The sequence below is a fragment of the Meles meles genome, chromosome 4 (assembly GCF_922984935.1).
Source record: "Meles meles chromosome 4, mMelMel3.1 paternal haplotype, whole genome shotgun sequence".
Classification (NCBI taxonomy): Eukaryota; Metazoa; Chordata; class Mammalia; order Carnivora; family Mustelidae; genus Meles; species Meles meles.
Window position 1 is genome coordinate 38,013,338 of NC_060069.1, and position 27,342 is coordinate 38,040,679.

General features: G+C 36.1%; 1 protein-coding gene across 1 annotated transcript in view; it reads left to right on the forward strand.

Annotated features, from left to right (window-relative positions):
* The window catches only part of TOPAZ1 (testis and ovary specific TOPAZ 1), a 115,075-nt gene that overhangs the window by 76,422 nt on the left and 11,311 nt on the right, over window positions 1-27,342 (forward strand). Inside the window, 5 exon segments of the mRNA XM_046002152.1 lie at window positions 6,609-6,675; window positions 7,717-7,891; window positions 8,589-8,689; window positions 10,846-11,011; window positions 26,238-26,402. Coding sequence (XP_045858108.1) covers window positions 6,609-6,675; window positions 7,717-7,891; window positions 8,589-8,689; window positions 10,846-11,011; window positions 26,238-26,402 — 674 coding nt within the window.

Genomic DNA, 27,342 nt, shown 5'->3' on the forward strand with positions numbered 1-27,342 from the left:
TCTGCTCAGCAGGGAGCCTGCTTCTCCCTCTCTCTCTGCCTGCCTCTCTGCCTCCTTGTGATCTCTGTCTGTCAAATAAATAAATAAAATCTTTAAAAAATATATATAAACCAAATTCAACTACACTTGATATACCAAGATAAACTGGGATTTATCCCTGGGATACAGTAATGGTTCAACATGTGCAAATCAATAAATATGATTTAGCACATTAACAGAATGGAGGATAGATATCAAATGATTTCAATAGATGCGGATAAAGCATTTGCCAGAATTTAACACCCTTTTGTGATAAAAACTCTCAACACATTAGGTATACAAAGAATGTACCTCACTCTAGTAATGGCCGTCTATGACAAGCCCATAGCTGACATCATACTTAACAGTAAAAAAGCTGAAATATTTTCCTCTGAGGTCAGGAACAAGGAAATGATACGTACTGTCACCACTTCTATTGAGCATAATGCCAGAAGTCCTAGCTAGAGCAAATAGGCAAGAAATAAGAGACATTCAAATTAGAAAGCAAGAATTAAAATAGTCTCTTCAGGTAACATGATCCTACATACAGAAAACCTTAAAGACTCCACCAAAACCTCTGTTAGAACTAATAAGTGAAGTATTGTTAATAAAGTTGTAGGATACAATATTGACATACAAAAAATCGGCTGCATCTTGAAAAAGCATTGGACAAAATACAATATCCATTTGTGATTAAAGAAAACCTTCCATAAAGTAGGGTTACAAGGAATGTACCTCAACATAATAAAGGCTAGATACAAAAAAACCCACACCTAATATCATCCTCAGTGGGGAAAAACAGAGCTGTTCCTCTGCTATCAGGAAAAAGACAGGGATGTCCACTCTCACCACTGTTATTTAATATAGTATTGGAAGTCCTAGTCACAGTAATCAGAAAACAGAAAGAAATAAACGGCATCCAAATTGGCAAGGAAGAAGTCAGACTTTCACCGTTTGCAGATGACATGATGCTGTATGTAGAAAACCCAGAAGACTCCATAAAAAAATGGCTAGAACTTGGGGCACCTGGGTGGCTCAGTGGGTTAAAGCCTTTGCCTTCGGCTCGGGTCATGCTCCCAGGTCCTGGGATCGGCCCCTGCATCGGACTCTCTGCTCCGCAGGGAGCCTGCTTCCTCCTCTCTCTCTGCCTGCTTCTCTGCCTAGGTGTGATTTCTCTCTGCCAAATAAATAAAATATTAAAAAAAAAATGGCTAGAACTCATACCCGTGTTCATTAAATTCACAGGATATAAAATCAATGTGTTGGGAAGACTGGACAGCAACATGCAAAAGAATGGAATTGGACCACTTCCTTACACCATATAAAAAAATAAATACATAAAAAAATAAATAATGTAACAGAATAAAATAACATAATAAAAAAATTTTTAAAGGCAGAATTGGGATCTTGGTTAAAAAAAAAGGATGAAAGACCTAAATGTGAGACAGGAGGGACGCCTGGTTGGCTCGGTCTGTTAAGTGCCTGCCTTCGGCTCAGGTCATGAGCTCAGGGTTCTGGGATTGAACCCCTCTCTTGGGCTCCCTCCACAGGCGGGAGTCTGCTTTTCCCTCTCCCTCTGCTTGTGCGCTCTCTCTCTCTCTCTCTCTCTCAAATAAATAAAATAAGATAAAACAAAAATGAGACAGGAAAGCATTAAAATCTTAGAGGCAAACACGTGCAGTAACCTCTTTGACATTGGTCATAGCAACTTCTTACTAGATATGTCTCCTGAGGCAAGGGAAACGAAAGCAAACATGAAATATTGGGACTTCATTAAGATAAAAAGCTTCTGGGGGCGCCTGGGTGGCTCAGTGGTTTAGGCCACTGCCTTCGGCTCAGGTCATGATCTCAGGGTCCTGGGATCGAGTCCCGCATCGGGCTCTCTGCTCGGCAGGGAGCCTGCTTCCCTCTCACTCTCTCTGCTTGCCTCTCTGCCTACTTGTGATCTCTCTCTGTCAAATAAATAAATAAAATCTTAAAAAAAAAAGATAAAAAGCTTCTGTACAGTGAAGAAAACAGTCAACAAAACTAAAAAGCAGCCTATAGAATGGGAGAAGATATTTGCAAATAACGTCTGATAAAGGGTTAGTATCTAAAATCTATAAAGAACTTATCAAAGTTAAGATCCCCAAAATAAATAATCCAGGCAAGAAATGGGCAGAAGACATGAATAGACATTTTTCCAAAAGACATACAAATGGCCAACAGATACATAAAAAAATACTCAACATCACTTACCTTCCAGGAAATGCAAATCAAAATTACAATGAAATACTACCTCACACCTGTGAGAATGGCTAAAGTTAACAATACAAGAAACAATAAGTGTTGGGGAGGATGCAGAGAAAGGGGAACCCTCTTGCACTGTTTGTGGGAATGCAAACTGGTACAGCCACTCTGAAAAACAGTTTGTAGTTTCCCCCAAAAGTTAAAAACAGAACTGCCCTAGAATCCAGCAATAGCCCTACTAGGTACTAACAAGGATACAAAAAATACTATTTCAAAAGGATACATGAACCCTGATGTTTAAAGCAGCATTATCAATAATAGCCAAATTATGGAAAGAGTACAAATGTCCATTGACTGATGAATGAATGAAGATGTTGTGTGTATATATATTATATATATTTACATACATATTATATATATATATACATATATCTATATACACACATATATATAGTGGAATATTACTCAGGCATCGAAAAGAATGAAATCTCACCATTTGCAACAATGTGATTGGAGCTAGAGTGTATTATGCTAAGCGAAATAGGTCACTCAGAGAAAGACAAATACCATATGATTTCACTCATATAGAATTTAAGAAACAAAACAAATGAACATTAAGAAACAAAACAGGGGGCACCTGGGTGGCTCAGTGGGTTAAGCCGCTGCCTTCAGCTCGGGTCATGATCTCGGGGTCCTGGAATTGAGTTCCGCATCGGGCTCTCTGCTCAGCAGGGAGCCTGCTTCCCTCTCTCTCTCTCTCTCTGCCTGCCTCTCTATCTACTTGTGATCTCTTTCTGTCAAATAAATAAATAAAATCTTTAAAAAAAAAAAAAGAAAACAGATGAGGAAAAAAGGAGAGAGAAACTAAGAAACAGACTCTTAACTATAGAGAACAAACTGATGGCTACTAGAGGGGAGGTAGATGAGGGGATGAGTTAAATAGTGATAGGGATCAAGGATCATTTGTTGTGATGAGCACCAGGTGTTTGTGAAAGTGTTGAATCACTGAATTGTACACCTGGAACTAATATTATGGTGTATATTAAGTGGAATTTAAATAAATGCTTAAAATGAAATTAAAATAAAAAAGATCAGTTGCATCTCTATGTACTAACAATGAAGTATTGAAAAAAGAAATGAAGAAAATCTCATTTACAGTAACGTCAAATAAATAAAGAAATTTACTGAGGAGATAAAAGTCTGTATATCAAAAACCATAAAACATTGGTAAAAGAAATCAAAAATAAATGGAAGGATATTCTGTGTTCATGGATTGGAAGAATTAATATTATGAAAATGTCCAGGGGCGCCTGGGTGGCTCAGTGGGTTAAAGCCTCTGCCTTCGGCTCCGGTCATGATCTCGGGGTCCTGGGATCAAGCCCCGCATTGGGCTTTCTGCTCGGCGGGGAGATTGCTTCCCTTCCTCTCTCTCTCTGCCTGCCTCTCTGCCTATTTGTGATCTCTGTCAAATAAATAAAATCTTAAAAGAAAAAAGAAAATGTCCATGCTACCCAAACTAACTATAGATTTAATTCAAATCCTATGAAAGTTCTATTAACATTTTTTTACAGAAATAGAAAAAACAATTTCAAAATGCATATGAAACTACAACATAACCTGAATGGCTAAAACAATCTTGAGTAACAAGAACAAGATAGGATGTGGCGTATATATACAATGGAATATATATAATTCAGTCTTTAAAAAGGTTACCATACCATCTGTGACAACATGGATTAACCTGGAGTATATGATGTTAAATGAAATAAGGCAGACGGAGAAAGGCAAATCTGCATGATCTTACTTAGATATGGAATCTAAAAAAGTCTAACTCAGCAACAAATTAGAATAGTGGTTGTTACCAGGAGATGGAAAATGGGGCAAATGAGGAGATGTTAGCCACAGGGTACAGACTTGCAGTTATGAGATTATTAAGTTCTGGAGACCTATTTTTTTGTTGTTGTTTCTTTTTTTTTTTTAATTTAATTAATTTATTTTTTTCAGCGTAACAGTATTCATTGTTTTTGCACAACACCCAGTGCTCCATGCAATACGTGCCCTCCCTATTACCCACCACCTGTTCCCCCAAACTCCCACCCTCTGGAGACCTATTTTACAGCATGATGACTATAGTTAATAATAAGGTATTGTGTACTTGAAATTTGCTGAAAGTAGATCTTGTGTTCTGTGTACACACACACACACACACACACACGATAGATACATTAATTATCTCAATAGTGATAATTATTTCACAATGTATACCTCTAGTAAAACATGTTATATATCTTAAATATATACAGTTTTTATTAGTCAACATGCCTCGTGTAACTGGAGAATAAAGTATTAATACCAATGCTAGCAAGGATGTGGAAAAAGTATCTCATATGTTATTGGTGGGAATGTAAAATTGTATAGCTGTTCTGGAAAATAGTTCATCAGTTTCTTTAAAAACCAAACATATAAAAATCAAGTACAGTTATTGAACTACTGGACATTTATCATAATTAAATGAAAACTTGTACTCAAAAATGTGTACAAATGTTCGTAGTAGTACTGTAGTACTACTTTACTTGTAGTAGCCAAAAACTAGGGGGAAATATGGATGTTCTTCAACAGGTGAATGTAGCCAAAAACTTTACTTGTAGTAGCCAAAAACTAGGGGGAAATACGGATGTTCTTCAACAGGTAAATGAATAAACAATTGTGGTATATCCATACCAAGGAAACTACTTAGCAGTAAAAATCAACAAACTATTGAAATGTATTGACCTCATTGTGTTGAATTAAAAAGCTGATTTCAAAGGCCCCATGCTACATGGTTTCATTTATATAACATTCTTTTTGTTTTGTTTTGTTTTAATTAATTTATTTTTTCAGCATAACAGTATTCATTGTTTTTGCACAACACCCAGTGCTCCATGCAATACGTGCCCTCCCTATTACCCACCACCTGGTTCCCCAACCTCCCACCTCCCACCCCTTCAAAACCCTCAGATTGTTTTTCAGAGTCCATAGTTTCTCATGGTTCATCTCCCCTTCCAATTTCCCTCAACTCCCTTCTCCTCTCCATCTCCCCATGTTCTCCATGTTATTTGTTATGCTCCACAAATGTAAGTGAATTAATGTTATCACTGCCTTTTTAATATTTATGGAAATCGTGATTTTTTCTGTTAGATTTATTAATATGGTATATAATACTGATGGGTTTTTAAATATTGAAGTCACCTTATATTTGTGAAGTAAATACCACTTTGTCATGGTGTGTCATTTTCTTAAGGTGGTCTTGGCTTCTGTTTGTCAATATTTTTTAATTTTGTGGTAAAATACACTTAATATAAAACTTAGTATCTTAACCATTTTTAAATGTTCAGTTCAGTGGTATTAAGCACATTCACATTGTTGTGCAACCATCACAACCATCATTCCCTAACTCTTCAATTTGAAAAACTGATTTCCTTGTTAATATTTAATCTAGCTTTTGCAACATCTTTATAAGTAATATTGTTTTACACTTTTCTTTGTTCTGCCTTTATCTAGTTTAAGTATCAGTGTTATTTATATTTGATCCATGAAAGGAATTAGGAAGTTGCCCTTTCTTTTTAATGCTCTGGAATCATTTATTGAGTATTGGGACTAATTATCAAAATTGACCCCAGAGTTGGCAGCTATATAGTACTTAGTTTAATGGTATAGTCTTCTTTTTCTGTTTTCAGTTGCCAAAGGATGCTACTTCTTTAATTTTTGTCTTTTTTTTTTCCTTTCCCAGAAGCTATGCATTTTATAGATTGTGTTCTTTAAATCATAAACTTTTAAGTTCATTCTCTGTGGTTTGTGTTCTAATCTACTCAGATTTTTTTTTTAGCATTTTCAAACTTAATGTGGACTTAGTCATTGTGGTGGTATATTTTTAATCAATGTTAAGTCCTTCCTGTTCAGTCTTCCACAGGTTTTTTTGCATTGTTTTTATTTTGGTCTATTTCTGCTTAGCTTATCACAAATCCTTGTTGGGTCAGCAAAGGTAGAATGGGAGTAGGAAAGATCAAGTACTGGCTTTAATGCTTTTTTTCTCTTTTTATCCACAATCATTTTGAAGCTTTGGCATTCTCTGTCTTAAAGTTACATTATAGGCTGAAAGTACAGTTTCATGTGGAACTTGCTTTTTCCTTCTTGTTGCCTATGGTTTGGGGAGAAATAGTGTGAAGTAGATATCTATGCATTTGCTATTTTCTTTAGCTCTTAAGAATTTTTAAACATTCCTTCTTTTCTAGTCTCTTAGATATAAACTATAGAACAAGTAAATTAGGGGCAGTAGTGACTTTTGGAGGATAAACATAATTAACTCTTTTCTATTGTTAAAGGTTGCGGATGAGGCAATTCAAAAAGAACTGGAAATGTAATTTAGATTCAGCCTTGAATGAAATAGAGGTATGACACTTATTTTTTTAAATAAATTTCTGGAATCTCTGAAACCAGTAATAACAAACTTTGAATAGAGGGAAAAGTTTTTTTAAACCCTCTTGCTATACAGAGAAAATTCTCAAGGGAAAGAAGTCTAATATTTTTTAACACTTTGAAATGCAAACAATTTCTAGAGTTATGGACTATTCTAAAAATAGTTGTTCAGTTTCAAAATTAGCATATTAAGGTATAATAATCTAAGGCTTATTAGCCTTTAATTCTTGTCGCCAGACAGACTTGGTGCACAAGAATGTTGGCTTTCTTACCATAAACCATGGATGGCTGCAGTATGTGAAATGATAGTGAAAGCCAAGGTCAGTGTGCCCTCTCCAGGCATTTGGAGTATAAGAAATAGAGGACTTTCAAGATGATTTTACTGTTTAGTTTAAGATCATTTTTATACTCATCTAGGAATTGTTGGTCTAGTCTTAATTAGTATTTGTATCCTTGAAATAATCTTTTGTTGGTGTGGAAAAGTGTTTCTTTGTTTATGATAGAAAATAATGAGAAGATGGTAAGTTTACTGAAATTTACTTTGTAGTCCCTTTCATACAAAAAAATGTAGTGTCCAAAATGATATTTGGGCCCCAAATTATTAATGGGGCCAAATAATAGCAAAATGCAATCTCTAAAAGTAGTAAAATAGTGTATTTCTACAGAGACAGCTCAAACTATATAGCTAATCATCTGTTTTCCATAAAACTTATCTCCACTGTCTAGTTCAGGTTTTGGAGTGACATCATTAAGTACATTACGAAAAGGTTATTAAAAGAGATGTACATTGCCATCTGGAACTTACAGAGACTATGCTATAGTCAGAAACCCAAATTGCACAATAGCAAGTTATTGGTGGTGTAACACTGTCAGTAAGTTTTTGAGATCTACAGAGATTATGTTATTAATTTCTATATATCTAATGCCTACATGTGCCTATTCCATAATATGTTTTTATAAATGACAGCTTTCTTTCTTTCTTTTTTCTTGTTTTGTTTCTAATAATTCTGATAGCATTGTAAAGAAAAAGGTGACTGGACCAAACTGGGAAATTTATACATTAACATAAAAATGGGCTGTGAAAACTTTGCAGATTTCCAGAGATTTTGTGCTTGTATTGCTGAAACATTAACAAAAGACTGTAAAGAAGAGAGACCAGGTGTTCCATTTTGTGAATTTGCTGAAACAGGTAAAATGTCACTCTTTGGGTTTAGGTATTGTGTGTATTAGGATGGTGCAGTGTTTTAACAGGAATGTAAAGCTCTTACTATTTTCCATGTTGGGGATAAGTTAATATTGCAGATTTCAGATACTTTTCCTTCTCTTTATAAATCTTTCATCTTTTTATTATCAAGTTAGATTATAATGATATAAGGTCAAGAATTGTTTTAACACCTCGTGTTTCATGTTCTTATCTGTCTTTTCATTCAGATTTGTAAAACTATTGCTAGCAAATTGTACTGGAGCACTTGAATTTTTGAATCATTAAAGTTGTTACTACCTTCACTAGTATAAGTCAACAAAATTCATATGTTTCTGAGACTTTTTTTTTTTTTTTTTTGGTATGAGCTCTTCACTGCTGTATTTTTAATCAGAGGTCAGCAAACCTTTTCTGCAAAGGGCCAGTAGTAAATATTTTAGGCTTCATGCTATCAGATATGATCACACAATCTCATAGTTTTCTTTTCCTTTCAAGCAACCCTTTAAAAATAGGGGAACCATTCTTGGCTCACAAGCTATACAAAAACAGGCCACAGGCCAGATTTGTCCTGTAGGCTGTGGTTTACCAATACCTGGTCTTCTTTCTAGTGTCAATAATTTCATATCAATTAGTCTTTGCTGCCATTTTAAATGACTTTTTTTGATATGCCTACTTTGTGTTTCAGTTAGCAAAGATCCACAAAATAGTGAAGTAGATAAAACTTTGCTGGGAAGAATCGGAATCAGTGCTATGTACTACTATCACAAGCTGTTGCAGTGGTCCAAGGTATGTCATTAAATTTTTGTTTGGGGTTGGTACAGAGTGTGTTAATTAAAAATTTTTTTAACAATATAGTTAACCCTGCAAATTAGAAATTTCCTAATAATTGTTATAAGTGGCAAAATGAGTCCCAGACTAGTAAGTGAATTATTAGGTAGTATATATTAGGCAAATGTGGAAAGGCAGTAGCATGAGACTGGCTACCCTGAAGAAGTATGAGAAGTATCCTAAGTATCATATTTATTTGAAGCAACTTTTCAATACAGAGTTTTGCTTCCTCTTAAGGATTGATAACATTTTAATTTTGCATAAGTTCCAGAAACCTTTTTTAAGATGAACCCAGGGAACTCACAATTAACAGAACTCCTTAAAAATCACCTCCTGGAACACTTAGACCATATATCTTAATATCTACCTTTGAGGTTTAGCTCATCTTAGAAGTGGTCTAGTTATTCTGGACCATACTGAACTGCCATTCTTTAGATTTCTCTGAGGTGACAGGTGGTTGTAGATTCAACAAAGTAAAATAAAGTTAGAGGACAGGAAAAATCTAAAATAGGAAGGAATTTCTGAGGGATGAATGGAGTAGTTGAGAATGTGGTCAGTACTGAATCAGCTATTATAATGTATCTTTTGTTGCTTCTTTCTTATTATAAAATAAGGTTATTTCATAAAGAAATATGTTCAATAACATTTAAGTACATGGTCACTCATACACATACAAATTCATTGATTTTTTTAAAATTAAAAACAACAACAACAACAGAATCCTTGTACATAAGGTCTCCAGTCTTTTAAGGTCTTCAAAAGGTTAGCATTCACTGTGTGGTGGGCTTGCAGTGGGCAGAATATAGCTTGTCCCTAGTCTCATAGTCTAACTTAAGTTTCATCATAGCATTAATTTCTTAGATATTTAATGCTTGGGACATTGAGGACTACATAACACAGTATTTTTGACAAAGGTTGATTTTGTTGAAATTTTAGAGTGTATTTTAATTTTATTCATTATGATTATTTCTTAAGAGGCTGGTGAGTTTGTGCCTGTATTGTAATTTAAAATTTTCAGTATCTTATTTGGAATGATATTTTATTTATTTTACTTAGTATGAATTTTTTTAGTGAAACCTATTCCTTTTGAATACAAAAGTAAAACAACCTGAGGGTTTTGAAGGGTCAGGGGTGGGAGGTTGGGGGAACAGGTGGTGGGTAATGGGGAGGGCACGTTTTGCATGGAGCACTGGGTGTTGTGCAAAAAGAATGAATACTGTTACGCTGAAAAAATAAATAAAATGGAAAAAAAAAAAAGTAAAACCAATGAAATTAAGCTAGAGCTATTTCCTTAAAAATGCATTCATTTCTATAATCAACTTAAAAGTACCTTAACATCACAATTATGGATCTGACTCAAATAGGATAGAATATAATATAAAACCAGAGCCCAATCTGACCCACAGCCTATTTTTGTATATCTCAAGAGCTAAGAATGTTTTTTACATTTTTTAAGGCATTAGAAAATAAAAACAGCAACAACCAAAAAGAATGTGCTGTTGACCAAATGTGACTTGCAGAGCCTAAGTGTTTACTATCTGGCTAATTACAGGAAAAGTTTGCTGACCTTTTATGTAAAAAAATACTGTATGTCTGATTTCTGATGTCCAAATGAGATATAATCTTTCTGTAGACTATGTGAAATAATTAGTCTATTGAATAAAAAACAATTTTCAGCCAGCAGTTTTATTCTTTTCTTTTCCCTACTATCATTCTTCATGTAAATTTTATAAGACATTACCTTGATTTTTCTCTTTTTCTCCCTCTTGGCTCTTAGGGTGATCAACAGAAGTACAAAAATGTATAGTTACTAGTTTTCCACTTTAGGGCAAGAAATCCTTTCTCCAAATGAAATCTTTAGGGGAAGCACAAGTATAAAAACACTTGGAAAGGGGTGTTAGCAGGGTGAGGATTAATATGAGGCAAAGCCCTGCTTCCTCCTCTTCCCTTATCTCTGTGGCTAAGCAGGAGGGCATTAAGGGAAGAGTCTTTTGAGAACCATCTGTCAAGAAGGATAATTCAAATTGGGTAATTGACTTCTGTATAACTATTGATGTTATATTTCTTTGATACTCTAAATGAATAATACTCAATATTCTTTATTTTTACTCTAGGGAAGGAAGGTCTTAGATAAATTATATGAATTAAAAATACATTTCACAAGTTTAAAAGGACTTACAGGGCCTGAGAAGCTAGCACCAAGATGTCAAATTGTGAATATTGCAGCAGAAATTTTTCTAAAAAGTGGAAGCCTAGATGGTGCCATTTGGGTATTGAGGGGTAAGTTATGATATATGCAAGCATAACATAATTTGTTGTTATAAATTCTTGTGTATGTAATTACTTTAAATTCATGTCGAATTGTGGGTGGTAATTTGGCATAGTAAACTTTAGTGATCATGTAGGTAGGAAAGGTAGTTGTGTAAAATGGAAGGAGAAAGTTAACATTACTTTTTGTCTCTCAAAAAAAAAAAAAAGAGAGAGAAAGCACGAGCCAGGGCAGGGGCTGTGGGGACAGGGGAAGGAAGCTCCTATCTGAGCAGGGAGCCAGATGCAAGGCTCCATCCCAGGACCCTGGGTTCACTACCTGAGCTGAAGGCAGATGCTTAACCGACCGAGCCACCCAGGCGCCTGAAAGTTAACCTTACTTTAAAGAAAAAATTATATTGACCTTCTATTGAAAAGCTGGTTCTTACTTTGGCCTAGAAACCATACAAAAATGCTTTACCTGGATTATCTCAGTTCATTTTCATAGAAACCCTATGAGCTTAGAATTAGTACGACTCCCCCCCCCCCTTTTTTAAATATAAAAAATGTCAGAGACATCAAGCAACTTGCCCAAAATGAAGTAACAAGTAGGAAGTGAAGGCTGAATTCAAACCTGGACAGTCCAGCTTCAGAGCCCAGGCTTCAGCTGCTATCTAAGATAGGCAATTCCCTATTGTAATCTGCATAAACTTTTATCTTTGTACATATAGGCAAACATAACTTCAAACCAAGACAAGTAAAGCTTATTTCCCTAGTAAGTCAACCCATCTAACAGAAATTACAATGAAATTAAGCCTGTAGAAGCACTTAAGATTAGTTTGCTATGAGGTAAAAATTTAGAGAGCACACTGGAAACAGCATGCTTTCTAATGGTAGCTCTGGCTACTTGAACCATCAGGAAGACTTTTTTTGTTAAAATGGGATAACAATGGAGAAACCTCAAGAATCTCTGGATTTAGGTGAGAAGATGGAATATATACACAAGTAAAGCAAATAGATAACCTTTACACTAACACACAAACACATACCAGCACACATACATATTCATATACATGTGAATATGTAATTAACATTATTTATATGTTAATCATTAAGTATATATAGTACTTTGTATTTGTTCAGGGCTGAGAGTTTATGGAATGTAGAGGTTTTGAGTGGACTTCAGGATCAAAAGCTTGTTGGAAAAATTTTTCTTCAACTTAACAAACATAGCCAGCGAAGTTTGCTAAGTGGGGAAGAGTAACCAAAATACAAAAATAGATATTAGCAAAATGTAAGCCAAGCTTTCTTAGAAAGCATTTCTTAGAAAGAAGAGATGTGGCAAGATGGAAAGGTTGAAATAGTTGGTAAAAATGAGCTTATTGCACCTTGTGACAGGAAACTTCAGCCTAAAATTTCTGGCAAAACTATTCTTTCTCAAACTAGAGCCTAAAGGAGTTTGTGGGAGGGTTTGGGATGGTCTACGGAGATGTTAAATTTTTACAATTTCACTGTTATCTTTAAAATTTGTATAGGTTAAAACACAGGATTCCCTTTTTCAGGAACCATTTCAGTTGAAAGTCACTTTTAAAAATATATTTTATTTGTCAGAGAGAGAGAAAAAGAGAGGGCACAAGCAGAAGTTGCTGTGGCCAATGTCGAAGAGGTTACTGTCTATGTTCTCCTCTAGGATTGTGATGGATTTCTGTCCCAGGCCTTTCATCCATTTTGAGTTTATCTTTGTGTATGGTATAAGAGAATGGTCGAGTTTCATTCTTCTGCATGTGGCTGTCCAATTCTCCCAGCACCATTTGTTGAAGAGACTTTTTTTCTATTGGATATTCTTTCATGCTTTGTTGAAGATTAGTTAACCATAGAGTTTGAAGATCCATTTCTGGGGTCTCTCTTCTGTCCCATTGGTCTATGTGTCTGTTTTTGTGCCATGTTCTGTGCTATGTTCTGGTGATCACAGCTTTATAATGTAGCTTGAAGTCAGGCATTGTGGTGTCCCCAGCTTTGGTTTTCTTTTGCAGCAATCCCCTGGCAATTTCAGGTCTCTTCTGGTTCCATACAAATTTTAGGATTGTTTGTTCCAGCTCTGTGAAAAATGTTGATGGTATTTTGATAGAGATTGCATTGAAAGTGTAGATTACTGGGGCGCCTGGGTGGCTCAGTGGGTTAAAGCCTCTGCCTTCGGCTCAGGTCATGATCCCGGGGTCCTGGATAGAGCCCAGCATCGGGCTCTCTGCTTGGTGGGGAGCCTGCTTCCTCCTCTCTCTCTGCCTGCCTCTCTGCCTACTTGTGATCTCTGTCTGTCAAGTAAATAAATAAAATCTTTAAAAAAAAAATGTAGATCGCTCTGGGCAGGATAGACATTTTAACAGTGTTTATTCTTTCAATCTATTAACATGGAATATTTTTCCATCTCTTTGTGTCTTCCTTAATTTCTTTCATACGTGTTCTGTAGTTTCTAGAGGATAGATCCTTTACCTCTTTGGTTCAGTTTATTCTTAGGTATCTGGTTTTTGATGCTATTGTAAGTGGAATTGATTCCTTAATTTCTCTTTCTTTAGTCACATTGTTAGTTTATAGAAATGCCACTGATTTCTGTGCATTGATTTTGTTTCCTGCCATGTTGCTGAATTGCTATATGAGTTCTGATAATCTGGGGGTGGACTCTTCAAGTTTTCCACATAAAGCATCATGTCATCTGCAAAGAGAGAGTTTAACTTCTTTGCCAATTTGAATACCTTTTCTTTCTTTTTGTTTTCTGATTGCTGAGACTAGGACTTCTAGTACTATGTTGAACAGAAGTGGTTAAAGTGTGCATCCCTGTCATGTTCCTGGCCTTAAGGGAAAAGCTCTCAGTTTCTCCCCATTGAGAATGATATTTGCTATGGGCTTTTCATAGATGGTTTTATGATACTGAGGTATGTTCCCTCTATCACTATATTTTGAAGAGTTTTAGTCAGAAAAGGATGATGTATTTTGTCAAATGCCTTTTCTGCATCAATTCGGAGAATGATTTGGGTCTTTATGTGGTTTTGGGATCAGGGTAATGCTGGTCTTATAGAATGAGTTTGGAAATTTTCCTTCCATTTTTATTTTTTTGGAACAGCTTCAGTAGAATAGGTGTGATTTCTTCTTTCAGTGTTTGATAGAATGCTGCTGGGAAGCTGTCTGGCCCTGGAGTCTCATTTTTTGGGAGGTTTTTGATTATTGCTTCAATTTTCTTGCTGGTTATTAGTATGTTCAGATTGTCTTTTTTCTTCCTGTTTCAATCTTGGTAGTTTATAAGTATCCAGAAATGCATCCATTTCTTCCAGATTGCCTACTTTGTTGGCATAGAGCTGCTGGTAAGAGGTTCATCTGGCCTCTGGTTTGAGTCTGGCCAGAGGTTTATCGATCTTATTAATTCTTTCAAAGAATCAGCTTCTAGTTCCATTGATCTATTCTATTCTTCTGGTTTCTGTTTCTTTGATTACTGCCCTAATCTTTATTATTTCTCTTCTCCTGCTTTGTTTGGCTTTATTTGTTATTCTTTTCCAGATGCTGTAGGTGTAAAGGTAGCTGTGCTTCCGGGATTTTTCTAATTTTTTGAGAGATGTTTGGGTGGCTGTGTCTAAGGACTGCCTTTGCAGTATCCCATTGGTTCTGAACCAGTGTGTTTTCATTTTCATTGGTTTGCATGAATTGTTTAAGTTCCTGTTTAATTTCCTGATTGATCCATTCATTCTTTAGTAGGATGCTTTTTAACCTCCAAGTGTTTGCATTCCTTCCGAATTTTTCTTTGTGGTTGAGTTCCAATTTCAAATGCATTGTGGTCTGAAAATGTTCAGGAAATAATCTCAATCTTTTGGTCTTGGTTGAGACCTGATTTGTGACCCAGTATGTGGTCTATTCTGGAGAAAGTTCCATGTGCACTCGAGAAGAATTAGTATTCTGTTGTTTTAGGATGGACTATTCTGTATTTATCTACAGAGTCCATCTGGTCCATTGTGTCCTTCAAAGTTCTTATTTCTTATTTGATCTTCTGGTTAGATGATCTATCTCTTGCCTTGAGTGAAGTGTTGAAGCCTCCTACTATTAATGTATTATTATCAGTTATGACTCTTTATTTTGGTTAATAGTTGGTATATGTAGTTGGCTCTTCCCATGTTGGGGGCATAGATATTTATGATTGTTAGATTTTCTCGTTGGATAGACCCTTTACGTATGATATAGTGTCCCTCTACACTTCTTACTATGGGTTTTGGTTTAAAATTTAATTTGTCTGATGTGAGAATTGCTACCTCAGCTTTCTTTTGAGGTCTTTTGGCATGATAAGTCATTCTCCATCCCCTCACTTTCAATCGGGAGGTGTCTGTACGTTCAAAATGAGTCTCTTATAGACAGCATATGGGTGGGTCCTGCTTTTTTATCCAGTCTGAAACCCTGTGGCTTTTAATGGGAGCATTCAGCCCATTCACGTTGAGAGTAACTATTGAAAGATATGAAATTAGTGCCATTGTATTGCCTGTAAAGTCCATGTCTCTATAGATTGTCTCTATAAATTTCTGATCTATATTATTTTAGGTTTTCTTTCTTCTTTTATAGAATTTCCCTTTATATTTCTTGTAGAGCTGGCTTGATGATCCATATTCTTTCAGTTTCTGCTGGTACTGTAAGCTCTTTCTCTGTCCATTCTGAGTAACAGCCTCGCTGGATAAAGTATCCTGGGCTGCATGTTCTTCTCATTTAGTATCCTGAATATGTCTTGCTAGCCTTTTCTGGCTTGCCAGGTCTCTGTGGACAGGTCTGATGTTATTCTGATGTTCCTCCCTCTGTATATAAGATATCTTTTCTTCCTGGCTGCTCTCAGGATAGCTGCTTTGGCTCTAAGATTTGCAAGCTTCACTAGTATATTGTCAGTGTGTTGATCTGCTTTTATTGATTTTTGGTAGGAATCTTCTCTGCCTCTTGGGCACAAATGCTTGTTTCCTTCCCCAGATTACAGAAATTCTCAGCTCTAATTTGCTCAAATATACCCTCTAGTCCTCTCTCTTTCTCCATTTCCCCAATGATCACAATAATTCTGACATTGGAATGTTTCATGGTGTTATTCTGTTTTTATGGGTTACTAGCTACCTATCCCTATCTTCCTCAGCTTCTTTCCTTTCTGTCGGTTTATTATCTAGATCACTAATTCGTTCTGCTGCCTCATGTACCCTGGCTGTTAAAGTATTTAGTTTAGACTGTATCTTGTTCATAGCATTTTAAAGTTCGGCTTGATTCAATCTCATTTCTGCTCTTAGAGATTCTATATTGTCACTAATTCTTTTCTTAAGCCTACTTATTGACTTCATGATTGCTACCCTGAAATCTATCTCTGACACCTTGCTTATATCCATATTCATTAGATCTGTGGCAGAGAACATTGTCTCTGGTTCTTTTCTTTGTTGGGAGTTCCTCCTCCTAGTCATTCTGTTGAGGGATGGTTGAGGGAATGTACAGAATGTAAAATATCAACCACTACATAAACAAAATGCACCTTAGAAAAAAAATCTGAAGTGGTTGAAAACTACCACAGATATGCCACCAGAGCCAAGATGATCCAAAACAATAAAAAAAAAGGAAGAAAAAAGAAAAGAGAAAAAAAAGGGTGGGGGGTGCGGGAAGAGTGATTATAATCTCTCAGGGTAGACACAACAGGGTGATCTGCCTGTCCCTGCTTGATTTTTGGTCTGTGTATTAGAAGACACTATATCCCCAAATTGCAAAGAAATCAGAACTGACATATATATCAAGATAAAATTGAATAGAATGAAAAATGGGCTAGTGTGGGACGTAAGTCTATAAAACATATGTGAAAAAATAAAATTAAGAAGTGACTTAAAAACAGAGGTTGGGAAATAATCTACTTGAAACAGGAACAGGGTTAAAAAAAAAAAAAAAAACTAAGAAAAGAAACTAAAAAAGAAATGGAAAGCTTACCCTGAAGTATAAGCGAGTTGTGAAGGAACAACTGGAGCTCCCTATATTATTTTCCCTGAGCGTTAGAGTTTTACTGCCCCCTCCCCTTTTTTTTAAAAGATTTTATTTATTTATTTGACAGAAATAAGCTTTGCTTATTTGAAACCTGTTCTTCCAGTCTGTCTTCTGGGGTAGCGGCCTGCTACTCAGGTGTCTTTGCCTGGGTGGAATTGCCCCACCCTTTGTCAGGGGGATGGGCTTAATGTGAGCTGGTTGGCTGCAGGACTTTGGTTCTTTGGCATCTTTCCACTTCTCTTTAGAGGGTCAGAACAAACATGGCCATGCAGGAATCTCGAGCCCAGAGCCCCAGTGTTGTGGTGTCGTACCACCACCTGCTAACAGATGTTCCAGGTCAATCTGTTTCCACCTCTGAATGTACCAAACTCCACAGATTCATGCAGTTTGTGCCCAGGGCACCTCTCCCAGGGAGTCACGGGGACCCACCAGCGTCTTTGGGCCTTGCGCCTGTGCAACTGCTGGTGGCCATGGGCTCTTTGATGTGCACCATTTTTCACAGCTCCTAGGTCATGCTCAGTGCTGCCTCAGCATCTCTTTGTGGGCCACACTGCCCTGAGGGCTGTCCCTATCATGGGCACAAGCTGTTCTATATCTCCCCTAGGATATTAGACAGCCCATACCTTCTAGTCCTTTCCAGGGTGGTCAGGCAGAGGTCTGTCCCTGTCCAGGCTCTGCTCGCTGTTTATGGTGCCCAGAGCTGAAAGTACCCTCTGGGCTTGCTGACCATAACCAGTCTCCCCACTCTACTGCTTGAGCATTCTATCACTTCGGGCTCCCCGTTCTTTCAGAGTCTTCTGGAAATCCTGAGTCCACAATGATACCTAGAATTCTGCCCTTCTTCACTCCCTGTGCCCTTTTCAGAAGGGGATGCTTCTCACTAGAGTAGATTTCCAAAGGTCCTGATTTTTTTTGCTGTGGAGTTGTATCACTTTCTGGTGTCTGGCTTATGAAGGCTCCCTCCCCTGTCCACTTATCTTTGGATATTTCCCCAGAAGATTCAAGGTTCTGCACCTCCTACCTTGCAAAAAGAGGTAATTTTTCTGCTTGTGGAGATCCAGATAAATATTCTTACATCTGAGGTTGAATTTGTGTGTGTTCAGAATGGTTTGATAATAGATACACAGCTAAATTTGGGGGAGGAGATGAAATTAGGTCCCCTACTCTGCCACATCTTGCCCCTCCCCCAGAATTGTTTCGTTCTTAAAAGAATTCTGCAGTAAACAGACCTGTCTGTAGAAAGGAAATACAAAGGTCTCTATCTCACTTGTAATATGTGAGAGTAATACTCATGTATTATGAAATACATATTATGTAATACATATTATGTAATATGAAATACATATTAAAGTTACAAAACACCTGTCGGACTAGCAAAACAAGAGTTTAGTAATATACTTTTTCTGAGAGTATAAAGAAACAGGCATTCATATACATTGTCTTTAGCAGTTTACTGGCTAAATATCTGTCAAAATTTAGGCATGCTTATTTCCTTTTATATATCATCGCTATTTCTAGGAATTTCTCCTGCAAACACAAGGGTATGTACTATAAGTTATCCAGAATCTTTTTTATTTTTCACCATCAACAGTAATAACAAAGGATTCATATAACTTAAATGTCCGCTAAGAGAGTACCAGTTGATTAACAGGGTGATAGCCATATGATGGAGTAGAAGGAGGCAGATAGATACTCATTTGGAATGATCTGCAGGATCTCTTGCCAGATGAAAAAGGGAATGTGCAGAACAGTTGCACAGTAACAAAAATAAGTAATATGGATACATACATATTTGCTTTTATACCCTTAAAATATTTGTAGAAGGATGCACCAGAAACAAATGGTAGTGCTTGCTTCTGGGAAGAGGAATTGAGTGATTGGAGGACAGGGATAAGTGGCAGATTAACTTTATATTTAACATATTTTTTCTATATTTTTTCCTTTTGAAAAAATATGCACTTATTACCTACTAAACTTTCTTAGAAGAGTTATACATTAGTCATGTTTGAGAAATGCAGAATATTTTACACATTTTAGTGAGTGGTAGACTTTATGATGAGAAGAAATATATTATTTTGGCTTTTTAGTTTGACATTTAAAGCTCTTTCTCAGCACTAGGAGCTTCTATCTTGACAACTGAACAACATATTCCTGCCTTCTCCCCTTACCAGCATTAAAAAAGAGCCTTAATATCATAATTTATATAATGATTATTTCAAGGCTGAAAAATAAGTGTCTTAACTCTTTAGAATATACCTTTTATAAAAGGTTATGCCTTGAGAAGCTGCCCTTGAACTTTAAAATAAATTATTGCCTTAATGTAAGTCACACATATTCACTATCAAGAAATAAGAAAAGGTAGATAAGAAAAACCGATGATAGAAATTCCTTATGCAGTCCACCCAGAAATGACTGTTAACTGCTTTAATGTACTATACATACATTGCTTATTAGAAAATTTAACTCTTATTCCTTTTTTGTGAATTACTAGTTCATGTTCTTGGTCTGTTTTCAGATTTTAGTCTTTCTTCTTTCTCTTCATTATTGATTTAATAATGTGAGTATTTGCTATATACCAAAGCACTGTGCTAAGTTTGTTACTTGTGTCATTTCATTTGATCAACACTAACCCCATGAGGTAGGTGAAGGTATCCCAAGATGAAGACACTGAGGTTCAGAGAAGATCGCACAGCAAATAAGTATGAAGCAAGAATTCCAGTCCAGGTCTGTCTGGTTGCAACATCCATATTTTTAAGCCTTATATCAGTACTGTTATTTCCCTAGTCTTTCCTCTAAATGGACTTCATGAAATTACAACTAGAGCCGAAACACAAACTACACAAACAGACCGGATCTAACCTACTCAGCCAGCTGAAGAAGATGGTGATTCTAATCTTGTTTTTATAAATCCAAGACAATGGTTCTCAAAACTGACCATCAGAACACACTGGAAGATTGTTAAAATACAAATTACTTGGCCCATTCCCAGATTTTTCTGATTCATTAAGTCTGGGATGGGCCCTGAGAATTTGCATTTCTTACAAGTTCTCAGATGTTGCTGTGTTGCTGGTCTGGGGACCTCACTTTGAAGACCACTACCCTACAGCTCTCTCACATGAGGACTTCTCACATCTCCCCTCGTGTCCCTAAACCACACTTCCTCAAGTCATTCCTTTAGTTTGTTAACCAGTGCTATTAAGTATTACCATTTTTATTATACATTACTTACAGATTTTCTTCCTTTAACTATCTTTGCTCCTTCTTAGGGAGGAATTGTGTGGAAGAGTTTTTGTTTTAGATTTTTCCTAGTTTTATTGAGATATAATTGATACACACTACTGTGTAAGTTTAAGGAGTATAACATAATGACACATATGTTGTGAATCGATTAGTACTCTAAGTTTAGCTAATATCCATCATTTCATATAGATACCAAAAAAAATAATTGCTTTTTCCTTGTGATGAGAAGTCTTAGGATCTACTCTCAACAACTTTTCTGTATGTCATAGAGCAGTATTAACTATAGTCACCATGTTGTATATTACATCCCCAATATTATAATTGGAATTTTGTGCTTTTGATCACCTTCATCCATTTCCTTACCTCCCACTTCTGGTAACCACATATCTGATCTCTTTTTCTAGGAAATATGTGTGTGTTTGTGTGTGTGTGTGTGTGTGTGTGTTTTTTTTTTAAGATTTTTATTTTTTATTTATTTGACAGAGAGAGATCACAAGTAGATAGAGAGGCAGGCAGAGAGAGAGAGAGAGGTAAGCAGGCTCCCTGCTGAGCAGAGAGCCCGATGTGGGACTCGATCCCAGGACCCCGAGATCATGACCTGAGCCGAAGGCAGCGGCTTAACCCACTGAGCCACCCAGGCGCCCCATGTGTGTGTGTGTTTAAAGATTTTATTTATTTATGTGAGATAAAGTGCATAAGCACAGGGAGAGGGGGAGAGAATGGGAGAACCAGACATTCCAGTGAGCAGGGAGCCTGATGTGGGCTCAATCCTAGGACAGGGATCACCACCACCCAAGCCAAAGACAGATGCTTAACCAGCTGAGTTACCCAGGCAGCCCTAGGAGTTTGTGTTTTTTTAAGATTCCACATATAAGTGAGATCATACAGTATTTGTATGCCAGTTTTTCTTTCTCTTTTTCTCTTATTTCACCTAGCATAATGCTCTCAAGGTCCATCTCTTTTGTTGTAGGCTAGAATAGTTTAAGGCGTTTGTGTGTGTTTCTTTTGGTTTGTTTAGAAAAGTGTTAGTCTTTTTGTAGTAGGAAAGTTAGCATACAGGTTCTCCTGAATACCTAGACCAGTGACTGTTATTGCAGTACTAATATAAGCATATAAACAATATTAATATTTACAAAAACTGTATCGTCTTCATTTTCAATCAGTGGAAGGCTCTGTTCAGCAAAATGTTATGTTAGGCCAGGCCATCTTCTTCAGTCTCTGTTTTCATATAACAGTTTCACTTATATCTACCTATGTAAGCATAGGCACTATTTAGGTCATTAACACCTCCTTCCCAAATAATTTTCATCAGATGTGACCACTGGTCATTTTCAGTGATGGATTAGGTTTTTGTTAATTTCTTCTTTGTACTTTCTGTTTTGCTTTAATTTTCTGTAGCGTCCATTTATATTTTAAAAATAAACATTTTTTTAAAGATTTATTTTAGAGAGAGTGCATGTGAGTGGGGTGTAGGGCGCAGAGGGAGAAGGAGAGAGAGAAATCTAAAGCAGACTCCCCGAAATCAAGAGTTGGATGCTTAACTGAATGAGCCACCCAGGCCCCCCAAAATATGAATATTATTTTTAAAGTAAACCAACCAGCCTGGGCTCATCCTGAACAATAATACCTATGAAATCACCAGTTTAATCTGTTTTTTATACTTAATGTACTTTTTTATTTTTATAATTTTTGTAATACACAAATAAATTACTAAAATTATGTAACTAAAAATCAGGTACTTACGTCAGTGATGCATATTTATCACACTTAGGAAATACCGTACTGTAAATTATGCCCCTTAATATTATGAGGGTTCTATCTTAATAATATTGTTATTAATTAATGATGTAGTTATTTAATAATCTCACTGACTAGCCTTAATTAATATTAAGTCCTTGATCTGTTGGAATATTTGCAAATATTTTTCTTAGTTTTTCATTTTCCTTTAACTTTATGATATTTTTGCATTTTTGTTTTTCTTTGCCCATCTGGCCTTTTTCTACTTAAACATAAAATGCTTTTTATCTTTTTATTTTTTTTTTGGTATAACTTTTAATTTTTTTAATATTCCTTTTTTAGTATACCTGACACACTATATTACATTAGTTTCAAGTGTACAACATAGTGACTCAACATCCGTATACATTATGTTTATGTTCACTACAAGCATGGCTAGCATCTATCACCATACAGTGCTATTAGAATACCTTTGATTAGGGGTGCCTGGGTGGCTCAGTTGTTAAGTGTCTGCCTTCAGCTCAGGTCATGATCCCAGGGTCCTGGGAATGAGACCCGCGTCGGGATCCCTGCTCAGCCAGAAGTCTGCTTCACCCTCTCCCACTCCCCCTGCACATTGTGTTCCCTTTCTTGCTGTATCTCTGTCAAATAAATAAATAAAATCTTAAAATAAAAAAAAGAACACCATTGGCTGTATTCCCTGTGCTATATCTTTTATTCCCATGAGTTAATTCGTTTCATAACTAGAAGCCTTTATCTCCCACTCTTCTTGACCTATTTTATCCATTCCCTGTCCACCACAGTTTATTCTCAGTATTTATGGGTCTGTTTCTGCTTTTTAAATTACTACTAATTTTTGTTTTGTATCATGCTTTAGGTAGTCCTTTGCGATCTCAAAATTATATATTTACCCTATGTTTTTCAAAATTTTTGGTTCATTACCAGATTTTAATTTTGATATGAGGTAGGAATGTAATTTAATTTCCCCAAAATGTCACAACTCGCCCTTTATTCACTTATTTGAAATGCCACTTTTACCTTATATTAGAATCTTGTGTCTGCTTATGTCTGTTTCTGTACTAGCTTTCTCTCCCAGGGATCTCTGTTTCTGTGGCAGCACCAAACTCTTTTTAGTTGGTTTTAGAATATGTGATAATATCTATTTAGACAACCTTCTCTTTCAAAACTATTATTTACATTCTCAAGTGCTTATTCTTTTGGATGAATTTCAGAGTTACTGAGTCAGTTTTTCATATAGTTCTGTAGGAAATTTGATTGGGATTATAATAAATGTACATATTAAAGGGGGAAGGTATCTTTAGATATTCCTTATGGTATATGCACTATTCACTATGGTAAAGAGTAGTAATTTGGCAATCTTACTGACTAGGCTGAAGATTCATTCTCTGCAGACCATCTTAATAGTCTTTATATTCTTAGTGCCTTATATTCAAAATCTTGCATGATTAATGATTGAATATGCATATGTTGGAAGGTAAATAGATAAAGAATTGATATTATAGAAAATTTGCTTGCTCTTTGATTCAGATTTTTTAGACAAATGGAAAATATTCTTATCTGTGGAACAGAGAAAAACAGGGTTAATGCAGTGAGAACTTTTATTACCATAAGACTAGTATTTACACGAGTAAACTGGTTTTGTTTTTGAAAATTTAATTCTCATAAGAGTCCTTTTTTTTTAAGATTTTTAAATTATTTTTTTATTAGAGAGAGAGAGGAAGAAAACACCAGCCAGGGGAGGGCAGAGAAGCAGACTCCCCACTGAGCCGGGTGCCTGACATGGGGACTTGATCCCAAGACACTGGGATCATGACCTGAGCGGAAGGCAGACGCTTAACCGACTGAGGCACCCAGACGCCCTCTCATAAGAGTTCTTATAAAATATTCATAAAAGTGATAGAGTTATGAATGGGGTGGATTAGTTAAAAGCTGTTAATTTCCAAATGACTTCCCAATTACCAGTCTCAGTTAACTTTGGTACATAAAATGACCAACTTACTCAGATTCTTTAAGATAGCTACACAGTTTGGTAAGATTTCAAAATGAATCTTCTAAAATAACATCTATTCTTTCAAAAAAGGGACCATTATTCTACCTTAATAATTTAAAAATGAGTACTAAATGAAGAACAATGTAATTGTTATGAGAAAAGACCACATAGTAGTCTACTTTTTATAAATATGACATATCTACCAGATATATGTTTAACAAAAAATAATTGAATTTATTTGATAAAAATAAAATTCCGTTTATAAGGAATGGTGATTTAGTGGTTTTATTTTGGGGAATTATTGGGGGGAAATGAGAATTATGTTTAACAGATGATTTATGTAGTCTTTCAGAAGATAAGTTCATCTAAATTTCTTGATATAGTAAAATTTAAGCAAATTTGGGAGTAATGAAAGTATCTGTTTAAATGAGCACCAATATTTTTAAAACATTGCCTAGCACATACTATAAGGCAGGTCAAGCAATCAGTCAATTAAGTGGACTCCAGTAATTTAAAATAAGCTCCTGTTTTAAAGTTATACTGGACAATTAAAGCTTTATTTTGGCATTGTATACGTGACTTGCCAAATCTTTCTTTAATACTTTTTGTATTTATTGTGCTGGGAAGGTCACAAAGGAAAAATTTCTCCTATACTTAGTCGAGTTAAAAAAGAACATGAAGGGGTTCCTGGGTGGTTCAGTGGATTGAGCCGCTGCCTTCGGCTCAGGTCATGATCTCAATGTCCTGTGCCCCACATAGAGCCACGCTTCGGGCTCTCTGCTCAGCAGGGAGCCTGCTTTCCCCTCTCTCTCTGCCTGACTCTCTGCCTACTTGTGACCTCTCTCTCTGTCAAATAAATAAATAAAATCTTAAAAAAAAAAGAACATGGAAATGCGATTTGTTATATAACAATGTTTCATTTATGTATCTTGCGTATGATGATTGAGGGAATTAGGTAAATGATAAAATACTGACATATCTAATATTTTAGCACCTCAGTGTTCTGTATTAAAGTCTCCTATTGCTTTTGATATGCAAATCAGGGCAGAAATCAAGGAACCTCAGCAATTATACGTAATACTCTTTTTTTAAAGCTGAATGAAACATACATAAAACTTTATTATGTTTTTATAACTTATGTACATTAGATATTTTTGTGTACATATAAAATATTTTATAATAAAAATTGTTTAAGAAATTGGTGGGAGAAGCTGTTCTCCAAAATAACTAATTAAATTATGTATTTTTTAAAAGATTTTATTTATGCATTTTAGTTTTTAAAGATTTATTTTAGAGAGAGAGAGACCACTCAAGTGTGGGAAGGGGCAGAGGGAGAAATGTTAGCATTCTCCACACTGATTGTGGAGCCTGACATAGAGCTCAGTCTCATGTCCCTAAGATCACAAACTGAGCTGAAACCAAGAGTATGATGCTTAACTGACTGTGTCACCCAGGTTCCCCTTTATTTATTTGAGAGAGAGTGTGTGTGTGAGAGCAGGGAAAGGGGCAGGGGGAAAGGAGAGAATCTCAAGCCAACTCTACCCTGAGTGCAGAGCCCAGTGCAGGGCTTGATCTCTTCACCCGGAGATTATGATCTGAGCTAAAAATCAAGAGAGTTGGAAGCTTAACCGAATGAGTCACCCTGGGGGCCCCTAAATTATGTATTCTTTATTGTAAAGTTGTTAAACTTGCCCACACAAATAATATTTTACATTATAACAAATATTCACTATAGTCAAAACATTGTCATGCAAAAATAAACATTAACTTCAGAATCAATAACTGATTTGTACACTTAGAAAAATGAAGAATTAAAAAAATACGTATAACAAAGTGCTCATTAGTTTGCATCTCCATAGGATGGTGATCATCACTATATAAGTTTTTTTGTTTTTTTTTTTAAAGATTTTATTTATTTGACAGCGAGAGAGAGAGATCACAAGTAGGCAGAGAGGCAGGCAGAGAGAGAGAGAGAGGGAAGCAGGCTCCCTGCGGAGCAGAAGAGCCCAATGTGGGACTCGATCCCAGGACCCTGAGATCATGACCTGAGCCGAAGGCAGCGGCTTAACCCACTGAGCCACCCAGGCGCCCCTATAAGTTGTTTTTAATGAATTTGAGTCATTGTTCTCTTTTCTGAACACATACTTAAGTTTTGATGCTTAACATATTTGAAAACAGTTATGATTATATTGTTAAGTGTAATTTCCATAGTATAAAGTATTAGTACCTTTCTCTTTTTGGAAGAGTCAGAATGGATCATCAATACACCACTGTGGCCTTGTGATAGACTGGATGTACTCAATCGACATAATCTGCTCTGTACAATTGCACATGAAATCTTAGCCAAGAGCCTTTATAGACAGACATTTGAAGTTTTGCAAAATCTACCAGGTTTTCAAAATTCTCAAGGTATGTTTCAATTAATCTGTTGTTTCGAAAGTTTCAATTAATCTATTGTCCATCTGTTGTTGTTTTTTTTTAATTTTTTAAGATTTTATTTATTAGAAAGAGAGAGAGAAAGAGCACAAGCAGGGAGGGGCAGGCAGAGGGAGAAGCAGACTCCCCACCAAGCAAGGAGCCCAACGCAGGACTCCATCCCAGGACCCTGGGATCATTACCTGAGCTGAAGGCAGACACTCAATTGACTGAGCACCCAGGCATCTCCATCTGATGTTTAAAGAAGAAACAGTTCTGTACCTGTTTTGTTTCAACATATATTTTTAATGATACTGTTTTCTGCAAATCTGTTCTCTGAAAATTGAATATGCTTTTCTGATTATTGTTTTATTTTTTTAAAGCAGGGGTGCTTACCTTTGGGTTGTCAGCAGTTCCCAACTGTTTTCGTTAGTCCCCTTTCCCTACCTGTCAGGTCAGCAGCAAAGAGTAATGTGGTCAAGATTCATTGTATTAAAATAATGAAGAATACTTTTTCTATTACTTACTATATATAAATATAGATCTTAGTTTTCATTACCTTGGAACATAGGGAAACATGGAATAATTGGAGGAAATTAACAAATGACAAGTTCAAAGAAAGGGAATGTTAATGTGGGCAATAGTAGGTAGTGCTCTTGAATCCTAACACTCAAGTCTTATATGAACAGGAAGAGAGCCCATGTTAAGGGAAGCATGAGCAAAAGCTTTGGGTCAAAATGAGCTGAGCGATGGTTCAGAGTAGCCAGTTACCACTTCATCAGAATGTTAACCCAAGGGCCTCCCACAGTGCTTTATCAGTCAGGGAAGTTCCACTGGTAGGGAAGTTCCACTGGTAGAGATGTTCAGGAAGAGACAAAAGGTAAGGAGATTAATTTCCTGCTAAGGCCTGAATCACTAAAGGTTGCTGCGAATA